Source organism: Phalacrocorax carbo, chromosome Z (genome assembly GCF_963921805.1).
Source record: "Phalacrocorax carbo chromosome Z, bPhaCar2.1, whole genome shotgun sequence".
In the NCBI taxonomy this organism is placed as follows: Eukaryota; Metazoa; Chordata; class Aves; order Suliformes; family Phalacrocoracidae; genus Phalacrocorax; species Phalacrocorax carbo.
The window spans coordinates 40,676,051-40,697,354 of NC_087548.1; the positions used below are offsets into that span (position 1 = coordinate 40,676,051).

Consider the following 21,304-nt stretch of genomic DNA (forward strand, 5'->3'; position numbering starts at 1 on the left):
TCCTTGGAGACATGAGATTTGAAGCAACACACACTTGGAGAATTTTAGAAGGAAAGCAACACACACAAAAATAGGCATTTAAAGCTGCCAATGATCATATGAAAGCCAGATGCATACAGCTGTATCAACTACCAGTTATAGCTGTAGCAGTTCAGTGCCACACAGCTCATTATGGAAGATTGATATGAGAAGTTGCTTAACAACACTCCACAGACGAGCAGAGGTAATAAGGAGAAAACTGTACAAAACCCATTGCTACTACTACTAAAATAGCTCCAGCTCCAGTGCAATTGGCAGTGCATGGGCACATTTAACAACAATCACTTGCTTTTTGGAGCACAGTGCTAATATAAACAACCTCTTCCCTATAGCTTGCAGTGGTAATAGACAAATTTCTTTTGTAATGCTTAAATCCAGGAAAGCACATGCAGCACAGCAAACTCCATTAGTGCAAATTTGAGCTGACAGTCCAAATGCACATTATTTGTAACTCTATTAAACTGGTCTCTGTTAAAATGAAGGGAGACTGAGAACAAAACATACCCATAGACACAGGCTCACAAAAGGCTGTACAGATATTCTTGGCAAAAATGTAAACATCGTCCAGATTCACAGAAAAGACATGTCATAGTTTTAGTGCCTAATGAAACTTATCTATAATAACGCTATGAGCAGGATGTTCTTACAGTCAGGTTGTGGCTGGCTCTGTGCTGGACAGGGCTGGGAGGAAAGCAAAACATGCTAAAATCCAGTCCTGCAGAATGGCTACATCTGACATAAGGCTGTGTCTCCTACTGGCTTTTCAAGTGGGTCTACATGGCTTTATTTATTACTCTACTCAGGATTACTGCCTATTACATACAGCATCTTCCTTTGTTTAAAAGTTTGATTTTACACTTACAAAGCACAAGTGTTGTCTGAAATAAATGCACAATTTGGTTAAACAAAATGTCAAGATTATTTTAGGAAATCCTATCATACAAAGTTTGACAGTATGTATTAGAACTAACCAGGTCTTTCCCTTCCAACACATACACTGCTGACACAGAAGTAAATTCCTGAGGAAACCAGCCACGATGCACCTGCAAAGCTTTATGCTCCAACATAACCGGACATGAACTCATGCTAAATGTACCTGTGGGTGTTAGTAGTGAACAACATGGTATTCGAGCTCCTCAACCATCTCTAAATACCACCGTAGTGATGAATACAGATCTGCTTTCTAAATTTCTAATCCACTAGTTGGGTCCAAGGAGTTTGATCTTTGTCTTACCTTCTGTACCTGGATTTTCTGAAATAAATCATCTGTTCAGAGGCATCACAAATGCAAGAATATTTATAGGAGCATGCTTACACCTCTGAAGTTAAAATGGACCGTTGACATCTTGGTTCGTATGTACTAGCAAATCACTTAGAGCTTGCAGATCTTACCACTGGTCCATTCATCACACACAAATTCATCTGTTCCTCATCAGATTTCAGAACCAGGATTACGTGATGATGCCCTTTTCCTGAGCAACAACATTTCTGTGTTTCTTGTGTAACTGGTATCCTACCAACATCCGCTTCATGAAGCACATCATGTTTGCGTGCCATTTCCCAGCTTACACTGAAAACAGAACTGGCACATTAGGAAACATGCTGCCTCAAGCACAATGCTATATTTACCCAGACTGGGCCATGACCTTGTAAGCTTGCAAGAAATTTATACCCTCAGCTGTTTCTATATTTTACATTTTTCTTTGCACATTGATTGTCTGCTAATATTCATGATAATCCCAAAATGCAAACACCAAACTAGCAGATGACTGCCTCAAAAAGTTGACAGTTGAAAACAGCACCTTGTTGTTTATAACTGAAGGTCTTATTCCTGTATTCAGAGGCCTGTGAGGGAGCTTGAGGCTTACAGAGTTTCAGTGAAGCAAAGTTTTTGGGAGCACAGGTCCACTGAACATTATGGTTCATTATGCCTGATTTGTTTCTCGTGTAGCTGTAGCCTACAAACACCAACTTCATTGTGGCCTGATTTGCCAGTCTTGAGTAAAGCAGTAAAGAGTGAAATAGCTATCATTTTAGCATTTCCTATTGTGTTTTGATTTACCTTTTGCACTTAACTAAAATGGGCCCCAAAATGCCAGTCAACTACAGGTATCAAAACTTCAGCTAAAAAGAAATCAAAGTATTTTTAACTATAAAAGTTCTAATATTAAACACACACAAAAAATTTCTCTTATCCCAGAACTATCAGAATACTGAAGAAAAGCCAGAGACGTTTAAAAAAGCAGTTGAACCTTAGAAACCTACTGGTTTAAGTGGGAATGCAGAGCTGTAAACAAAAGCAAAATCTAGCCTCATGCTTCCTTTCTGTGTCTGGCCCTTCAGAAGATACTAGCTTCCTTGGCAACCAGGCAAAAAAAACTTTCAAGTATGGAGTGGAAATTTCTGTGCAGGATTTTAGTCATATTTACATCATCTTGACAGTTTGGCAGAAGACCACACTATTGAGAGGTTTGTAAGATGAAAGAACTTGCACTGCAAGTCAGATGATCCCTAAAAAATATTTGCTGTATATAACTTTATATTACAAATAATATTTTCAAATGATATAACAATTTTTAAGCAACACAAGGAGAAGTGGAACAATTCAAAGCTAAGCTGCCACTCCCATCCTTAACTTCCTCTGTTGTCCCAGTAAATTACCACATGTACATATACTGACCTGCAAATACGAGGGCCCAGTTCTGCCAAAAGGAACATGATTTTACTAGATAAAAGAGTAAAAGAGCATCTAAGGAAGACTGGTTTTGCACATCTGCTACATAGATTTGGATTAACTACTTTCAACTAGACTTAGTTACAATTCTACGAATGTATTTCTGAAGAGGCTAATACTTTGTATGCCAAATGTTTGCATGGAACAACTTACTATGCTCAAATTACAGACTGCAGAAAAAAGGTTTATAATGGAAATGCTGACAGAACTATGCCTATTAAGAGAGCTGGTATACCACATATCCTTCCAGAGTATAACAGTCCAGTTATATATCTCTGAAAAACAAGATCTGGCATGACAGAAGCTGTGTATCCACTGGTATGCTTATGGTCACATAGAAAAATCAAACTACAACAACCAAAATAGCGTTCTGTGGGCCAAAAATAAAATAGGCTGCTGCTGATACAAATCTCTGATTGAATTTCCCTGTTTCTGGAAGCACTGTAGCATGGATGTTCACAACATGATGCACATCCATTTCTGCAGGTATTACGCCCAGCATCTTAGGGTCCCTTGGAGCTGAATCAATACCACTCCCATGTGACCGGCTCCCTGTTAATCGCAAGAAGGAGGTTCTGCTTCCAAGACAGGTAGCTTGAGAGGACATGATGTTAAGAGGCATAGCTGGGAAAGCAGAGATGGGTACTAAATTTCCACTAGCATCTTCAAAAATACAGGAAAATCTATATGTCTTTAAATAAAAAGAAGAGAAAAAGAAATTACTTTAATCATGACATACTCCAAGGCTTTCCTAAATTAGCACTCTTCGTACATTCTCAAACCCTAATGATTAATCTAAAATTTAACAGTTAAGGTGACGTAGTGTTCGTATGTGAGAACTTGATACCAAAAAAACCCCAAACTTCATGATCAACTGAGTAACAAGTAGAATCACAAAACTAGACCAGGCAGTTTTGAATGGAGCACTGATGAGGGGTAATGAGGGGTGTCTTATCTCCTTGTATCTGTACTCACCTCTTCATTATTCTTGGCACCTGTTTTAAAGCTCAAAAACTTTGAAAACACACAGACCCCTTTACTGCTTACCCAGTTATAACCATGCTGTATTTATTTTTGTTTAACCTTTGGTTTATTCATACTGATTTTGTCAAAAACGGGAGCCCACATTAAAAACTTATCAAGTAAGAGTTACAGTTTAATGGGAACTCTGTGCAGCGATGGGATTTTGTGCTCTCTTTTCAATGGCAGTCAGTGAAGTCCAACACAACTTGCTGAAAGAATAATGCTTATCTTTTTCCTGTTGAACTGTAGGTACCATAAAATGGAGAAGAGCCTTGTATGAACATCTGATAGAGATACTCTTCACAAGTATTGTCCCCTACCCTGAAAACTCATTCACTTCTAGAGTAGAACCCAGAGTACATTTAGAAAAATCAGTAGTGCAGCATAATAGGAGTGACAGATGTGTTTTTGTAGGAAGAGGATAAGCTGCCTACAGCGGATGTGATAAAAGACACCTTTCCCCACAGAAAGTGAAAGAACCAGAAGGCGGCTTCCGAGGCATCCTGCAGAAGCCTGCGGAGGGACCTGTGCCTGGGGCGGGAGGGCCCGCCTCGCCGCAGCGCTGCCCATCAGCCCTCAGAGGACCGACACCCACAGGCGCCGCGCACTGGAGGGCTCCGGCGGCGGGTTGGCCCGGGGCGGCTGACCAGAGCAGAGCGGCGCGGCGCGGCCGGCGGCACACCGGGATGCCGCCACCGGGGCTGCGGCAGCGCCCGGCGGGGGGGACCGGAGCGCCCGGGGGGCAGCGGCGGCGCCCACGGGTGGGGTGGGCTGCGCGCCTGTGGGGCAGCAGCGCTCTTACCTTCCCCGTGCAGTGTCCAGGGCAGATGCGCGTAGTCCCACTCGTAGCCGCAGGCGCTGTCCTCAAAGGGGCACGACCCGGGGGACAGCAAGGCGGCCCCGGCCAGCCGCAGAGCTGCAAGGACAAAGTGAGACCCGGTCACGGCCCGGCCTCCCGGGGGCCGCGGGCTAGGGGCCGCCGCCGCCCCCGGCGCAGTGCCCACACGGCGTCCCGGGCGGGCGGGGGGCGTCGCGGCGCGTCCCCCGCAGCCGCCGCTTACCGTGCGCGGCGAGGAGGCAGAGCCGCAGCATCTTCCGCGCCGGAGGAGCCGGGGCTGGTGGCGGCGGGCGGGCAGCGGCGGTGGCCAGGAGCGCGGGGGCGCGGCCGCGCCAAGCCCGGGGCTCCGGCAGCAGCGGCGGCGGCGGTGCTGAGCGCGGCCGCTCGGCACCCCGGCGGGGCGCAGGGTGAGCCGCGGCAGGACAGGGCAAGGGGAATGGAGGGCAAGGGAGGGGCGGGGAGGGCCCGGGTGGGCGGCCCGTCCCACCCCCGGCTGGGAGCGGTGTCGGCCCTGGCCGGCCGCCCAAGGCCGGGGCGGCGGGGGCTGCAGCGTCCTTCAGGATGGGGTGCTGCCTCCTCTCCGGGCACGGTAAGCGGCGGCGGCGGGTGAAGTGCATCACCTCCGTCACAGTTTAACATGTGCTTTCTTATGTTTAAGTGGACTTTCCTGTGTTTCAGCTTGTGCCCACTGCCTTGCTCCTGTCACTGTGTACCCCTAGAAAAACCTGGCTCCGTCTGAAGTACGGCCCCCGTCAGATATTTGTAAGATGCCCACTCATACCCATCTGTAGAGGAGAAAACAGCTCCCACCTCAAGAGGGCTACAGTGCCACCATGGCCTCCCCTGCTGTCCAGCTGCACCACAAAACCTGCCGTACCAGGGGCCCATGGCAGGGTACCCTCACTTTTTTAGGTAAGAAGGGTGCAGGAGCTGCTGGGGTGCTCTGAAAGCTGTAGTTCATCAGATTACAGGAAGACTGGGGAGCAGGTCACAGAGGGTCTCTACTCCAAGGCCTGCCCAAAGCACAGCCAGCTCTGAGATTAGACAAGGCTGCTCAGGGCCTTATCCAGCTTGATAAGCATCAAGGCTGGAGACAGCACAGCCTGTCTGGGACCCAGCTCCACTGCTGGGCCGTCCTTGTAGGGAAAATGTTTATTCCCTATGAGCAGTCAGAACTTCTGCTTCAGCTTGTGCTGCTGCCTCCCACCATGAACTGCTGTGAATGGCCCAACTACACCCTTTCCATCCCCACCTTTGGATGGACATCCCAGACCTGGGATGCTTCTGGGTGCCTCCAAAGCCATCCCTCTACCTGGCTGAATCAGCCCTGGTCCTGCAGCCTCTCCTCGCTGGGCAAGGGCTCCAGCCCTACCACCTCAGTGGCCTCCCCTCACCATATTGTTCCTGTACTGAGCCTGAACTGGAGGCTGTACCCAGATGCTGTCTGATGGGCTCCAAGCAGAGGGGACAGTCCCTGCCCTCCCCTGGCCCTCAGGCCATGTCCTGCTCACACCACCCCAGGCACCACTGGCACTTGCTGCTGCCCGAGGACATAGGTGGCCCTGGCTCAGCTCACTGCCCACCAGCACCCAGGGTCATCCTCCAGAGTGTCTCCCCACTGCTGCCAGCCTCAGTCTGCCTCTCTGCAGGGCTCTGCCTTCCAGCTGCTGGGTTCAGTATTGGCCCTTGTCAAATTTCCTGGGTTCCTTGTAAGCCCCTTTTCAGGACCACTTCAATGGCAGTCCTGCCTATAGCATACCCACCGGACCCCCATCTGGTGTCGTCTGAAAACTTACCGTGCTTGCCCTCCATTCCCTTCTCCAGGTCAGATCTGGCTCACATAACACAGACTAGAGCCCCTACCCTCCATGTTCAATGGTTTTGCACTCATCTTGCTTGCTTCAGCAGCTGTTGTGCAATACAGTTCCCCATTGAAATGTCTAGGAAAACTTAGCGGACCAGAGGATTCCTCCACCTATACCAAGGTAAATTCACTTCAGCCGTACTTTTGGGTTATCATCTAAACTAATCAGATACAGTGAGAACAATTGACTTCCTGAAAACATCCTTCAAAATTACAAATGTCACCAAGAGGATGTAGGATGTCAGAACCTTTTTGTTGGACTGCTCCAATACCACTTTCTACCAATCCAGGGAAACAGGAGTGAGCATCAATCCATAAAGACCTACATTTCAATAAAAACTGCCTTAACTCATGCCAGCTACTCTTCTTATTTATAACATGTAGTCACATTTCTTCATTTTCTCATAGTCTGTATTAAAATTTGCTACTTATGGAAATCGGTTTTCTAAGTACAATCACTGGCTTCGGTATTAGGTCATTTGGGAAAGCTGTGCCAGGCAAGTACTAGGAATAGTGCAGAACAGATATATATGGTTTTTTTTCAGCCGTTGTAATGATGTGGTTTGCATGACAGCATAGACAGGCCCTTTTGGCTATTTGACCTTTATTTTTCATAATGTTGGCAAATTTTGGAATGCATCAAAACTCTCAACAGGTTTCTAGCAAAGTCACTTGAAGCCAGTAAAAGACTCATACTCACTGAGTTTTTACATTCCTAAGTAACGGTCATGCAACTTCAAAATATACGTAACATATTACCATTCCTGAATCCCATGTAGCATCTAGAACTTTTCCCCTTAACTTGATGTAGGCACTGCATCTAGTCAACTGTGCTAACAGCCCTGGTGGTTTCTTGAGCTCCAGCCCTCACCCAGTTCATATTTGTCCATTAAGATTTCTGGCTGACAGACTTCATTGTGTTGGCGGGGGGGGGGGGGGGGGGGGGAGCGGGCATAATATCAGATTAGCCATGTACATAAATCTACCTCTTTAATAATCATTCCAAAATGTGTTTGATTTGAAAGGCATTAGGTTTGTATCTAGAAGAACAAACTATTCTCACGGGGAGGGCATGCTTGCTAGCTTTGGGCAACAACAGTGAATGATTTATGGAAAGTCTTCTAACTGGCATAAGGTTATTCAATTTGTTTTTTGTGTTCCTTGTGTATAGACAACAGGTCCTTAATTTCAGCCACTCCATTATAGGAGGACTAGAGTAGCACCCACCTTGTAGATTCCCACTGACAATTTAATTTTGAATTTGCTGTTTATTAGTGCAGTTCCTTCAGTTTCCCCAAACATAATATTTGCATCCCTTATTCATGGGTTTGCACAGTGGCATTCTCAGGTTTCTTGCTTGGATAGCTTGATTACACAAAATTTGCTGCATAGTTCACCTTCCAAAAATTCCTTGTCCCCTTTCCTTTCCCAGAGGGGCTAGTATACACGCAGTGCCCTGAACTCTACTCTGTCATTCACCTGTACTTATTGCTGTATCCACAATACTTTCTGTAATACAGAATTTACAGCTGGTTGTTTAGCCTTTCCCTCAGAGCCAAAAATCAATCTAAACTTTCTAAACCTTCAGTCATATGCCTCTACCAGCGTCCCAGATCAAAACAGTGTGTACACAGACCTTAGCGCCCACAATAAAATCAGGAAGTTATTATATTTTCCAGTGAATCACTTCCCACATGCAGCCTGTGGAACTGGTGTATCCAGAAACAGTTTCCGAAGGTCCGCAAACATATCCTCTGCTTTTCCTAAAGATACCTGGCAGCCCTCTCTGGATATATCAGGCAAAGAAATAGGTGGCAAAAACATCTGGCACAGGCTCCTTCTAGAATATTTCTTCCTGGATAGTGGAAAAACTTCCCCCTTTTAGAAAGTGAAAAAATATAAGCATCCCAGAAGGGAGGGCTCACTCACCTCTGCTTTGAACTCTGTCAAAAGCTGCGTTATCCCCTTGAAAAAGTTCTAAAAGTCTTCCTCTACTGCCAGGGTGCCCTATTCCATTTCCTCCTTCAAGGAATGTGCTGTCTTGATGAGATCCAGAACTTGGCTCATTTTTAGCTCAATTTATGCCTTGCTTACTACAAGTTTTATATTTTCCGTTTTGTTTTTATATGTCTCAGACTCCTTGGGCAGTTTCTTGCAGAGCGGTCTGCATCAGGCTCCAGTCATGAGCTGGTCTCTTCTCATGGATTTGACTAACCCCAAAATGCAAAATTGGCTCTACAGCATCTTCACTCAACTTTTGCAGGTGTCCTTTTGTCTGCCCTGCCTTCCCATCTTTGTTGCATTGTAAGCAAATCCCACACGAATACTCAAACTTAAAGTGAAGGAGGGGATAGACTTAAAAAAAAAAAAAGAAAGTAAATAAAGCATATTACAATTTTTTTCCGATGGCTAGCAAAACTAGATGGGTTCTCATCAGAATCTTCTTCAGAATCAAGTCGGTTGGACTACAGTAAAATGGTGGCTTGCCCAGACACATGGCAAATCCAAACATCAGCTGAAGACTTTCTCTTTTGGACAGAAGCATCATGTTGCTTTAGTCTTTGTAGATATTTGTTCTCTGGTATGGCTGCCAGTTGCGTAATGATTGTGTTTCACTTGAGATGACCAAAGCAAACTCCTGTTGCTGAAGAAGAAATAAACAAAACCTGACACACTGCATGCAAGTTATGTTTTGTTATAATGCAGTGACAGATTCAGAATAACTCTTTGAGTGATGTACACAGAAGCTCCAGACTTGAGGTAAGAGAATCAAAAGGAAATACTTTGCTTTCTCCTAAAACTATATTGATCACTTTATTCTTCCTTTGTTCCAGTACTGTTGCTTTAATACTTTAATCCTTTAATACTAATTGGTCAGTTAAGACTAAATGTATCTTCTTGCAGTCATACCAACTCCCAGTGCTATGGAAAAGATCAGTTCCCCAGCTTTGACCATCACACACCTCTCTTCCCATCCATCCGTTTGCTCCCCTCTCCTGTCCTGTTAAACATAAGCTGCTTGCTTTCACTTTCAAAGACTTTCACAACCTCCGACTCCCTGACTGGCTTTTCCTCAGCCTTGACATGAGCTTCTGCCCCTTTTGATTCTCTCACATATAAGCAGCTCTCCATAATCATCCACATAGTTTCTTCCATGTTCTGCTTCAGGTCTCTCCTTAAAAGGTGGTTTCTTTGTGGTTTTTGTTGTTGTTGTGGTGTTTTTTGGGGTTGTGTTGTTGTCATCGGGTTCTTTTCTCTTGTGAGACCTTTGAAAGATTGACAAGGACATGGAAACTGGTGTGCTGAGTCCAACATAAGTCACGCAGGATTGTTTCATTATATTTACTCTCTGGGTGGCTCTTTTTATGCCCTATCCTTTTTCTTAGGCAGAAAACTTTTGGGAGGGCAAGGATTACTTTTATTTCTGATTTTGTACAGGGCCCAGTTTAATAGAGGTACTTTGGTTCCTAATTGCTATGGTAACACAAACAACAAGAAATAACAAAGAAATCAGGATCACTTCATTTGTTACATTGCTAATACTGAAACTGCATTATTTGTCTATCCAGGCTGTAGACACAGCATACTTGCCAGATCATACCCGCCTGGATACAGTCCTGTGCCCCCTGCTCTGGGTGTGCCTGCATAAGCAGGGGGGTTGGACAAGATGATCTCCAGAGGTCCCTTCCAACCCCTACCCTTCTGTGATTCGGTGATCCTGTGATTCGGTGATCTGCCTTCTGGCATACAATAACCTTTAAAATACAGACTACCATTTTAATGGCATTCTATTGCCTCCTCAGTAAGAAGACTACCTAGGATTTATCTAGTCAAAGCCCTCCAAACTCTCATAGCCAAAATCCTCAGAGATTTGAATGATCTCATTTCAGGGCATATCTGCTGTGAAGCATTTTTGACAGCTGGTTGACTAACATCTCTACATAATCTTTTAGAAGAAATTGAATTATTCCTGTTTCAAAGAATGACGAACACTTGGCAGGTCCTTTAGCAAAACTTTCCAAAACCAGATATGCACACCTGACATGAATTAATTTCAGTGACAATGTAGCTGACTAGCTGTCTCCAGCAACTTTGAAAAATGCCCATTTTTGCACACTACATACACACAGAACCAAGTATAGTCCATTAAACAGTAGATACCACTTTTAAAGAGCTGGTGGCCCAAACAGCCAACTGATGTTGGTGACTCCCCAATATAAACACTACAAACAGCTGGAGTGGCTACTGCCCTTGGTTGTTCTCCTTACTGGTCTTCAGGATGTTGCAGCTCTTAGCAGGGATGGCTGAGCTACACATGCAGCAGCTCCTCAACTGCCAAAGTTTACAGCTCCGTGTGTTAAACTGGTTATTAAACTGGCAACTCCAGGTTGCTGTAATCACTCAGGAGCCAGGGAAGTAACAGGAGATGTGTGTATTGACAGAGACGTGTATGAGCGGGATGTTCTGAAGGGCAAAGGGAAGAGATAAGTGGAAATGTAAGTAGGGGTTAATCTTTGGGAGGTAAAGGGAAATGCAATAGTTGCAGAGTTTGTGGAGAGATTCGAGAAAATATTTAAAATAATGAGACCAATGGTTAGGGCAAACGTTTTTGAATCGTAATTTAGATTTACAGATTAATTTAGAGGAATTGGGGGATGATGATGCAGAATTTCTGGAAGCCTAGATAAGACAAGTTGTGACAGACAAAACAAAATGAGTAAAAATCCACGCAAGGGACTTGAGACAGTAAATACCAAAGTGACATAAAAATCCCTGGAGCTGATATAAAATCTCAGAGTGGCCCACTAGACTGTCTTCCAAGAAATGGGTAGAAAAGGAGAGAACATTTTCCTTAATAATTAATCTGTAAAAGCAGTTTGCACCTTATTAACTCACATTTCCTGAAATCCCACCCTGTCCTTCCCTGCTGCAAAATTAATTAGGTTGTCTCTTCATGTCAGGGAGGGACACAACCACACATATGTTAACCAGGCTACCTCACAAGTGAAAAGAAATGTCAGAAGTGTCATTAATCATTATATATGAGCTTTTGAGAAGTACAAAAGCCTTCTGCAAATGGCAGAGTTTAATTCTGTAGGCACTTCCCCAGTCCGTTGCTAACCAGCCAAGAAATGGGTAAGCCACATTTGTGCTTCTTGCCTTTTAAGACAGGGAAGGCAGAGATCCAGGAAAAGGCAGAAGGCCAATTACATCTCTTGTTAAATTCTATTATTAAGTGAGCTTGCTTTAAGGACAAAGTTGATCTACAGGCCGCAAATTACCTCACATTAAATTGACTCCTTTCATATTTCCAACAGAGAAGCAGAAAAGCGATGATTAAAGTCTGACCTTTTGCCAAATTCTCTGCACTCCTAGCTGCAGATACTCTCCTCTGCAGTGTTTGTTTTGAAATCCTGGAAAATACACTTTGTAAAAAGATCTCATTCCATGCCCAGGCACATCCAAACTTTCCACTTGTTCCCAGACGTTGGACACCGGTACTGTTCTCAGTTGGACAAGGACATCAGGGCTGGACAAGGAAATGGGGTCTAGTAGCACAGTTCAGTGTTTGTATTTCAGTCTCCTCATATACATGTGTTAAAGTTATTTTATTACTTATATGCTTTAATAGTACTATAACTGTGCATGGCACTTTAAAAGTCTAATCAGGCAAAAATCCAGGCATTTGTTTTATTTTATATTTATCTTCAATATGAAAAATACAAATAATTTGAGATGAGGTCATCTAATCAGATTAACTTTGTGTTGGTGTATCCATAGTTCATATGTCTTTTTCCTGTTGTCTCTAGTGCTTCACAGTACCAACGAATTCTGATCTTGCTTTTGAGCCAGTTTCTGCAGCTGCTGTCTCCTCTGTTCTCTGGAAGTATGTCGTGCTGTAGGAATACTTCCATTGGCTTTCACTGGGCTTCTCATAGAATAAGATATAAGTCCACATAAGTGTCTAGATCTGTCTTTCTGAGGACATGACTACATTACACCACAGAGTGACATTAGCAGAACGAAGTAGTAATATTCGATTCAGTTTTGATATCTGGCTTTATTGCAGCCCTTGCATACAATGCATCTGTTGTTCTCAGGGACTTAGCCCTGGTTAGACCCTATGGGCTGAACTCTGTTATAAATCAAGCAGAAAATGGTTAAAGTTTGGTTTTCTTTGAAGGTACTACAGTACAAAATGCAGTAAGTGAATGAGGACTCCCTTTTTGTGTTGCTAACCTAGAGGCGACATGTAATGGTGAGAGCAAGTAAAAGGAGCACAGATACTCGTTTCCTTTCTTCAAAATTTTCTGGGGAATTTGATTCCTAAGAGAAAACCAAAGAGAGCCTGAGTAGTACTTACTAGCAGCTGGTGACTGTGCTGGCCATTTCTGCTCCCATGTGGGCTACATGCCATTTTGGGAGGCCAAGAGAAGAAATACACCCATTGGATGATCAGGAAAATGTCCTAAGAGTTTTATTTGATTTTTCTGATAGCAAACTGCAACTGCCAGCTGAAGCAGCAGGAAAAGGTCCTACCACTAATATCTATGGCATGAGCCACATGTGCAGATCAGCATAGCAGGTACATCTATGGGCTTTTCAGGACAGCTCAGAGAAGAAATTTTTTCCCCTTCTGTCGAACTGGTTCTGTATAACATTTTGGAAGGCTCTGCTCTGAACAGCCTGGTATGGTTTAGTACTAACAAAGTGCATGTGTTTGGCGTGTTTTCCCCACATATTGTGTCTTCTTTCAGTATATTTACTCTTAACACGCACTGAAGTTGCTTCTGGTAATTGATACTCCAAAAATCTCATGTGGATACCATGGAGCTCTCCAGTACTTCTGGTTTGCTGAGGGTTGGTGACCAAGCTTAAGAATCATCTGGGTTTATTAATGGAAATAGTCGGGTGCTGATTCATCTGCTGGGACTCATCAAAGGGAACCGTGCTGCAGCTGATCTTGGTGAGATTGGCTGGTACTGAGGGTGGTCACACAGAGACACGACAAGAGATGGGAGAGGGTTAATTTGTTTTATATGCGAGTCAGCATAGATGTATCTATGTAAAGTCAGTACTGCTGTACTTCTAGATAAAAATGTCATTAGTTGCTGAACTGAGTAATCTTTAATTTTTTTCTTTTTAACAGTTCTGCAATGTGCAGGCTGCTAATTCTAGGGAAAAGACCAAGAGGCCAGTCTCAGAAAAGGTAAAGGTAGGCATGAAATCTCAGCTCAGTAAAGCTGACTCTCCTTATGAGTGACAACAAAAAGACTGCAGGATCCATTTTTTACATTAGAAGTATCACCCTACTTTTTATTATAGAGCAAGTTTTTCAGACCTTATTTAATTACCTATAAAGGAAAGGCAGCTGCTTGAAGGGAGCAGGCTTTTGCTGCATATCACCATGACTTTATGAAGAGGAGTAAAAGAAACAGTCAAGAACGACAGCTGCATGTGAAGCTACTAAACAAGTTAAATCCCAGTGATTTGTTCCTTCATTTGTTAAAACTCTTCTGGCACCAGCAAACAGCAACTTCATCTTTGGAAAACAGCACTAAGGTCCTGGGGAAATAGCTAGCTCAGTTTTACAGCTAAGTAATGTTTTATAACAGCTCTCAGGTCTGACTTCTATTTTTTTTTAAATCAGACAGCAGATGATTGGACTGTAAGATATCTAAACATTGGCTACAAGCCTGGTTAATGGCCTGCCAGCCAGGTGGTTGCCTCTGAAGGCCATTGGATATTGCTTTCAGCTGCAGATTCTGCCTTTTTCAGTCAACAGAGAGAGTGCCAGCCACTATGATTTTGCAGTTCGTATAAATGATCAGGTGTAGGGGTCTGAAGAATATACCCACGCTTGATCCATGCCAGAGGATGTAGCTCTATAAGAGTCTCTTGCCTATCCTCATGCCATGGGCTGCTCACCCAGTTGCGGAGAAAAGGAAGCCAGTAGGTAGCAGCCACAGCAGCACCATCCCCTGGTGAGCTAGAGCCCAAAATGAGGCAGGCAACCTCACGGTCATGGCGACTGCAGATAATTCTGTTATAAAGTAGCTCTCCCACATGCATGCATATAAAGGAGTTTCCTCACATCAATCCAAGCTACATCACCTGTGCTTCACCAGCGAGTGATAGAAGCCATCGCAAGAGAACACCTGGCTTCACAAGGTAAAGCAGAGGCCTTCTGTGGTGGAACTCCCCAGATGCTTTGCTAGAGACAAGTAGTCATGAAATGAACTTGGACAGAAAACATAGGAAATATTGATATTCCATATTTTTGTCTTTTGGGCTCAGTATTCAAAGAGGTTTTGTTTCCCGGACAAAACCACAGAATTACTGTAAGGTTTAGACATTTTACTGAATATTTCAACTACTCAGGTGAGAACAATAATAAATTCTTCAACTAAAGCTGTAATATAAGTATGCAATTACTGGAGGATATTTATATCTAGAGTAAATAAACAAACCTTGCTGCTGTATGTGAAGATATGAGTTTAAATGTATACAAATTTAGAACAGGGGCTACTTGAAAAATATAATCTAAATTTCAACACAAGTACTGTCTTCATTTGAAGTGGGATTTAAAGTACACTGAGACAAGATGTGCTGGAGCAGGAATTTATATAATGTTTGATGGTGTAACTCTAACTACTAAATGGCATTTTTTTCCCATGAAGACAAAATTCCAGCAAAGTCCTGCTCAGCCCAAAGCTAGGATAAGGATTTGGCTTAGGATGGGGGATTGGGATAATGATGGTTTCATCACCCATTTCCAATTGTGTGGGTTTGATATGCACAGTGGTGAAGGACAGCATCAGAGTTCAGGAAGCAAGGATCCTCAAGGTTGGAGTAACACTGGAATCCTGCTCTACCTGGGGAGCTAGATTAATGTGGGCTCAGGATGGAGTGGTAGGTCATCATACATTTTGAACTAGGGAGATTTATCATCTACTCTGCACAAGGATAGGGTTAGGGTTGGGTTCAGGGCTAAGGAAATCAAAGACCTTGGAGCTAAAATGCCAGCAACATCCTGCTCAGCGCAGAGACCTGGGGTGGCAGCTGAGCTCAGGACACGGCTGTAGCTCAATGCACATCTGGAATCGGAAACTGGTCTTATCTCCTGCAAGGAAAGATGACTTGTAAAGGTAGGGGCTTGGTTAGCTGAGTGCCAGCGTATGATCCTTGGAGCAATCTGTAATTGACAAAAGCTGTTCTTTCCAATATAGGCTACCTGTATTCTGCTATACGTTTTAGCTCTGAAAATAGAAAAGTATTCTTTTGTTTAAATAATATTCAAATGCCATTATCATATTTTGACATTACAGAATGAATAAGGTAAGAAAAAGTTTTGTAACAACCCAGAAAGAACAAAACTCTGTGGACAGTATTGTCTGCTAATTTGTACCAGATGCAATACTACAGGTGCAAAAGTAAACACAATGAGGCCTATTAACAGCAAAATAACATCATTGATTATTTATAAATAACTAACTCTTACTTTTAGGTATGAACAAACCAAAAAGCCAATGAGAGTTGCAGAAAACCTTTTCTATGGATCATGTCCCTTTTCCTTATTGGTTTTACGCCTGTAACAATCTATTCTTAAGATTTCTTTGAGATACCAGCTGCAGAAGCAGCAGGGGAATGCCCAGCTGTTCAAAAGCAACTTCATCATCCAGAGGACTGCATAATGGAAAAAAAAGAGGGTTGCTATGGTAAAATATTACAAATAAATGCCCTGCAGTCGGTTTCTACCTCAGATGATAGTACTTTTGCAGAACTCGGAAGAAAACAGAGGAGAAAGCCAAATATGAGATGTGCAGAGATGGAAAATGGGGGAAAAAGAAAAAGGAAGTGAGACAGAAGAAAAGGAAGATTTGTTCATTTCTGTTTAAAAACATTAACGCCTATTTTTTAGGACTGTGTAAAGTGGATCTGCATGTTCCGTATCTTCTTGTAAAGTAGTTTTCCAGGGACTTCTTCATCAGACTGGCAATAGGGTAATGAATGTCCCTGGCAAGGGCAAAATAACTGCCCAAAACAGTGCAGAAATCCTGCAGAATAGGGTTGCCCTGTCTAGGAGAGGCCTCCAGGACTCCAGTTCAGCAGTGTCAGAAGGTCTTCTGTCTCCTGAGTCAGCAAAGAGTTAGCAGATACCATGTCAGTATCATATCCTTGGGCTTTGGGGTCCTAGAGCTGCAAGTCACTGCACCCACCTGGCTGCTGGGCTAGGATTTTATGTGGCTTGAAGTTATGTATTAATCAATCTCTTAGCTGGGTGTCTCCTCCTGCCTTTGTCAGAGCTTTCTCTTTGCTAGCACTGGTACCATCTCTTCTTTTGAAACATGCTGAATAGAGCAAAGGTGTATATATGAAAAGAAAAAACATGTTCACAGCAACAGCAGCCCCAGTTCGTACATAAAATAGTAAGCATATGAGATAAAAAAAAAAAAACACCAGAAAAACAAGAGAGACGACATACAGATGGCACTTTTGTCCTAAGGAGCTATGTCTGAAGTTTTACAAATTCATACCAAATCTAAGAATACTCTGTCTGACTGCATCTGTGAAGGAAACTGGGATACTTGCTCACGCTGGAGATTGCCGATTACCACAAAAATTACAGATTCACTTTTACAGCCCTCCAAATGAGGCAGCTCCAGCTGTTCCTCATTTTTCAATTTGACACATACCATAAATGTACAGACCACAAGATAAATATACATGTAAAGATGTACAGGCAGGTATTGCCACAGGGTTCCCCCCCAGCCTGTTCATGTTACATGCCAGCATTTCAACAGATTGCATACAACAAAGAAATATCTCTGTAATGTATTGCTTACTTTGATTACAGGTTATAACTTGTTACTTACCTGATGAAAAACCTGAATGGCAGCTCTGAAGTGTTCCTGCGTATCCAATTGATCCTGACGTTCACCTTGTTTCACAGGGATAACCGGCCTTTTCTTTTCCTGTTACATGGATTTGTTTTTGGTCTCTGAATTTTGCAGCACTCAAGCAGTGTTGAAAATCTTTAAGGTGGCAGTTATTGCCATGCTATGAGAAAAGAAATTGTTGGAAGAAGAAAGAAGAGGGATGAAAGTAGTAGTTGTTTATTTTTTTGAATAATCTGTTTCATTCCTCAGCAAGAAGAAAGCATGCTAATGAACACAGATGTTTATATTTTCAACACTGTTTAAACATCTAAGGCCCGATGGGGTTTCATGTCCCAGTTTTATACTTCAGTCTAATTCTTCCTGCTTTACCTTGCAGTTGGTGTGATAAGAGCAAGGATTCCCAATCTGACATGCTATGTAGCCCAAGTTAAGGAATTATAGGATCCAAATAATGGACATAAATGTTTTAAGCCTTGGAGGTATGGAAAAATTCCTGTAGGTTCTGGTTTTTAAAAGCCAAATTCCATGAAAGAGACAGCACCACTTTGTCATTCCTGATTCACTTTCCAACCAAAAAGCGTTGCCAATTTGAAAATCTGCAAGGACAAAAAATGTATTCTTCAGGTTAAAATATTTATTCCCCAGGAATTATTAGGGGCAACTGTTGGACATTATGAACTTTCCCTGCTTGGCAGAAGGAATGACTGAGTCACACAGATCATCTCTAAACAAAAAAAGACAGCCAAACAAAAAAAAAGTAAATCTAGAAATTTTAGAGGCTCTTCTTCCTGTTTTTAAAGCAGGCAAACAGATGAGGCTATTTCTTCTAAAGTTTTTCACTTAGACAAAAAAAGAAAAGCCAAAATTACATCCCTTCTTGTGGCTGTGGTTTGCGCTGTCAGCTGGTTTGATCAATGTCTGCAAACAGTCTGTGCATGCACACGGGGCATCTCACACCAGACCAAAGTGATCACACGTGCAAGTAGTGGTCTTTGCACCGAATGGTGCGTTTCATGGTAAACAAACAAATTTTGGTTGCCAACAAAGCAACAAATCTGTGGCTTCCTTGAAACCATGTAGAGACGAAAGTAGTGAGTGAGGATTACAGTGGGTGGCTAGGCAGAAAATTACTAATAATTAATGACACTGGGTATGAGGTTGCCACAACAATGTGCTGTCATGGACTGAGTCCTATGACTGGCTTACAAAATACAGTATTTCTCTTTGAGTTGTGTTCTCATCTGTTTAGGGGTATTCCATTTTTAGTTATAGCATCATGACAAGATGAGCTTAGTAACTAGCAAGCTGCCAGATCCCCTATTTCCCTCAGTTTCTAGACATCGATTTTTACTTGATCTTCTGAGACATGGTCTAAGTGTCACTGAACTTTACGCCTGGTCTGGCAGGCATAGCAGTACCTTAACAGCCTGTTTCTGTTGTTTGCCCAGTATCACCCCCAAGGCCAAAGCTCACAGACAGATTTATGGTTATGATGTGCCAATTTCTGTAGCCAGCTAGGGAACAAATCAGAGTAAGCAATGAGGTTCTCAGTTACAGGTGGGTCAACAGAGTTGGTCTTCTGTGGAGCTCCGGAACAGGGTTCCCACCCATATTTGACAGCTGTCACCATGATATAGCAACGATTTAATCAGCATCTCCAGACTGACTCTAGGCCATCTGCTGCTCATCAGTGCTCCATCTTTTCCAAGCACTGGGGCACTTACTTCTTTGTCCAGACCTAGTGGTATGAAAAGGGAGAGCTGGGCTCTGTCAGCACAGCAACCTTCATCTCTTTATCAAATTTATATTGATCTCCTTTACACTGACATGAACTTGGCTGAGGATCCGGAAATCTTCACCCCAACTGACAAGTAACTGGTTGTTAATAATAATAATATAAATTGATGGTGCCCATCAGTCCAATTTATATGACAGCTTACTGTGTCACTCAGATCACCCTCTACAGAACAGCAAAGCCATGGGCTGAAAGAGCCATAGAAGTGTTTCCTCTGGGTTAGATTTGACACACTGGATAGGAAGGTAAATAGGAACATGTACTGCCGCTATTTGTGTTGCACTGTGCATAAGAGACAAAAGAAAGGAAAGCCACCCTGTTGATCATCAGCATTACATTCACCCCTCACATACAGGACCTCCTCTCACCCCACAAAGTCCATTCTCTTTTCTTCTTCATGTCTTCTCTCTGTCTTTTATTGCTATGGCAAATTATCTACAGGCAGAAGTGATGCATCCTGGAGCACTTCAGATCAGGCTTCTTAGACTGTCCCAGCAGAGATTCAGAAGCTTTACCAAGCAGAATGGGAGGAGCACATGGTGGGAAGGATAATTAGAGAAAATCAACATAAACCAGTATGTTGGTCATTACACAGAAAATAGTTGTTATAAGGACAAGGTGATTTTTTTTTTTTCAAAATAATTCTGTCAATATATACGAATTTGCAGGCTAAGCACTTGGTGTCATCGGAAAACCAACTAGGCAGTGTGGACACCAATAATCTTCCTAGCTGGGTGATTGTCAAACTAGGTATAAAGTGTTGTCCTGGGAAATGCACTATCTCAGCTCAGCATTCTTTCTGTCTGATTTGAACTGTAATCTTCCAACTCATGGAAGCATGCCTTTGCCACTGGGACATAGGGTATTACGGGTCTCAGCATCTCTTAGTCTGTCCTGGAGTTTTCACTATATGTAGAGAAAACATGACATTTTGAATGGGGGAGATAAATGCAAATCATAGGATCACAGAATCACTCAGGCTGGCAGGGATCACAGAAGCTGCCTGGTCCAAATTCCTGACAAACCAAGGACAGCTCTGAGCTCAGACTGGGTTGCTTAGAGCTGCATATAGTCAGGGCATTAAAACCTCCAAGGATGGGGACGATGCAACCTCTCTGCATACCAGCTGCATTACTTGGTTGTCCTTTTGCTTGAATTTTTTTTTTTTTTCTATAATGTCCACTTGAATGTTACCTGTTTCAGTTTATGACCATTTTCTCTGACTTGGTAACCTCCTTGTGGGTGCAAAGCCTGCTGTTGGGTGCCCCCAAAGCTGTGTCTTCTCCAGCTGACCAGCTGCAGTCCCATAGTTTCTCTTCACAGGGCAAGAGCTCCAGGCCCAACTATCTTCATCCAGCTCTGCTGAAGTCCCCACATTTTATTGATGTCTGTTCTGTACTGGGGCGGCACCACAACTAGGCACAGTGCTCTGGACATAGTTGAACAAGCAGTCAGTAAAGGCATGCTATGACCTGGGAGGTGGGGTCTCTCCTCGCTTCCAGTGATCAGTAAGAGTGATCTGAGGGAAGGTCTCTGTTCAAGACCATGGGCTGGGTTCAGAAAGCGAGGATTTGAACTTCAGCCAGTCACCACTGGGTTACTGCACACAGAAAAGGTGTGGACACTTCCTCCTCCTCTGTTCTCCTAATCCAGCCTTCTGCTTTTCCTGTGCTTGTACAAAAACACCCCCCAAAAAAGATACTAAATTTTGATCAAATCAGTAATTTCAATCAATTTCCTTAAAAAAAAAAAGGTTCTATATCAAACAGAAAACTAGTATTTCTGTGGTTTTGGGGGGAATGAAATAATTAAAAAAAATCATCCCATGGAGTCTGTGTTTGCTGGCTCTGTGGAAGAGGGTCTGGTAACTGGAGACATTGCTAAGTAGCACCCAGTGACTGTGAGACCCCACAAGACCCTTAAAATTCACTCCCAACTCCCATTTAGTGGAACTAAATGCTATCACCCTTCAAGCTCCATTTCTCTTCCCATCCTCTCTATCTTTGGTAGCAATCTGTGAGAGAGCCTGGACTACACCTAGCTGTATGCTTGAAAAGCAGCTTCCACTTTTCTCCCATACTCTGCTGTGCACCTGCTTAGTGCTCAAAAT

General features: G+C 43.2%; 1 protein-coding gene across 3 annotated transcripts in view; it reads right to left on the minus strand.

The window, feature by feature from the left end:
* Positions 1-21,304, minus strand: part of MAMDC2 (MAM domain containing 2) — a 125,408-nt gene that overhangs the window by 64,350 nt on the left and 39,754 nt on the right. The window contains exons 4-7 of one of the 3 annotated variants that reach the window (XR_010370763.1): positions 20,389-20,623; positions 19,563-19,703; positions 17,376-17,559; positions 7,293-9,142 (exon numbers count right to left, since the gene is read on the minus strand). Coding sequence is in view for 1 of the 3 variants with exons in the window: in XM_064439430.1 (XP_064295500.1) it covers positions 4,599-4,712; positions 4,858-5,251 (508 nt within the window). In the remaining 2 variants the exon portion in view is untranslated. Of the gene's footprint in view, positions 1-4,598; positions 4,713-4,857; positions 9,143-9,726; positions 13,482-17,375; positions 17,560-19,562; positions 19,704-20,388; positions 20,624-21,304 lie in introns of those variants that run through there. The other 2 variants (XR_010370761.1, XM_064439430.1) reach the window with 2 other exon arrangements.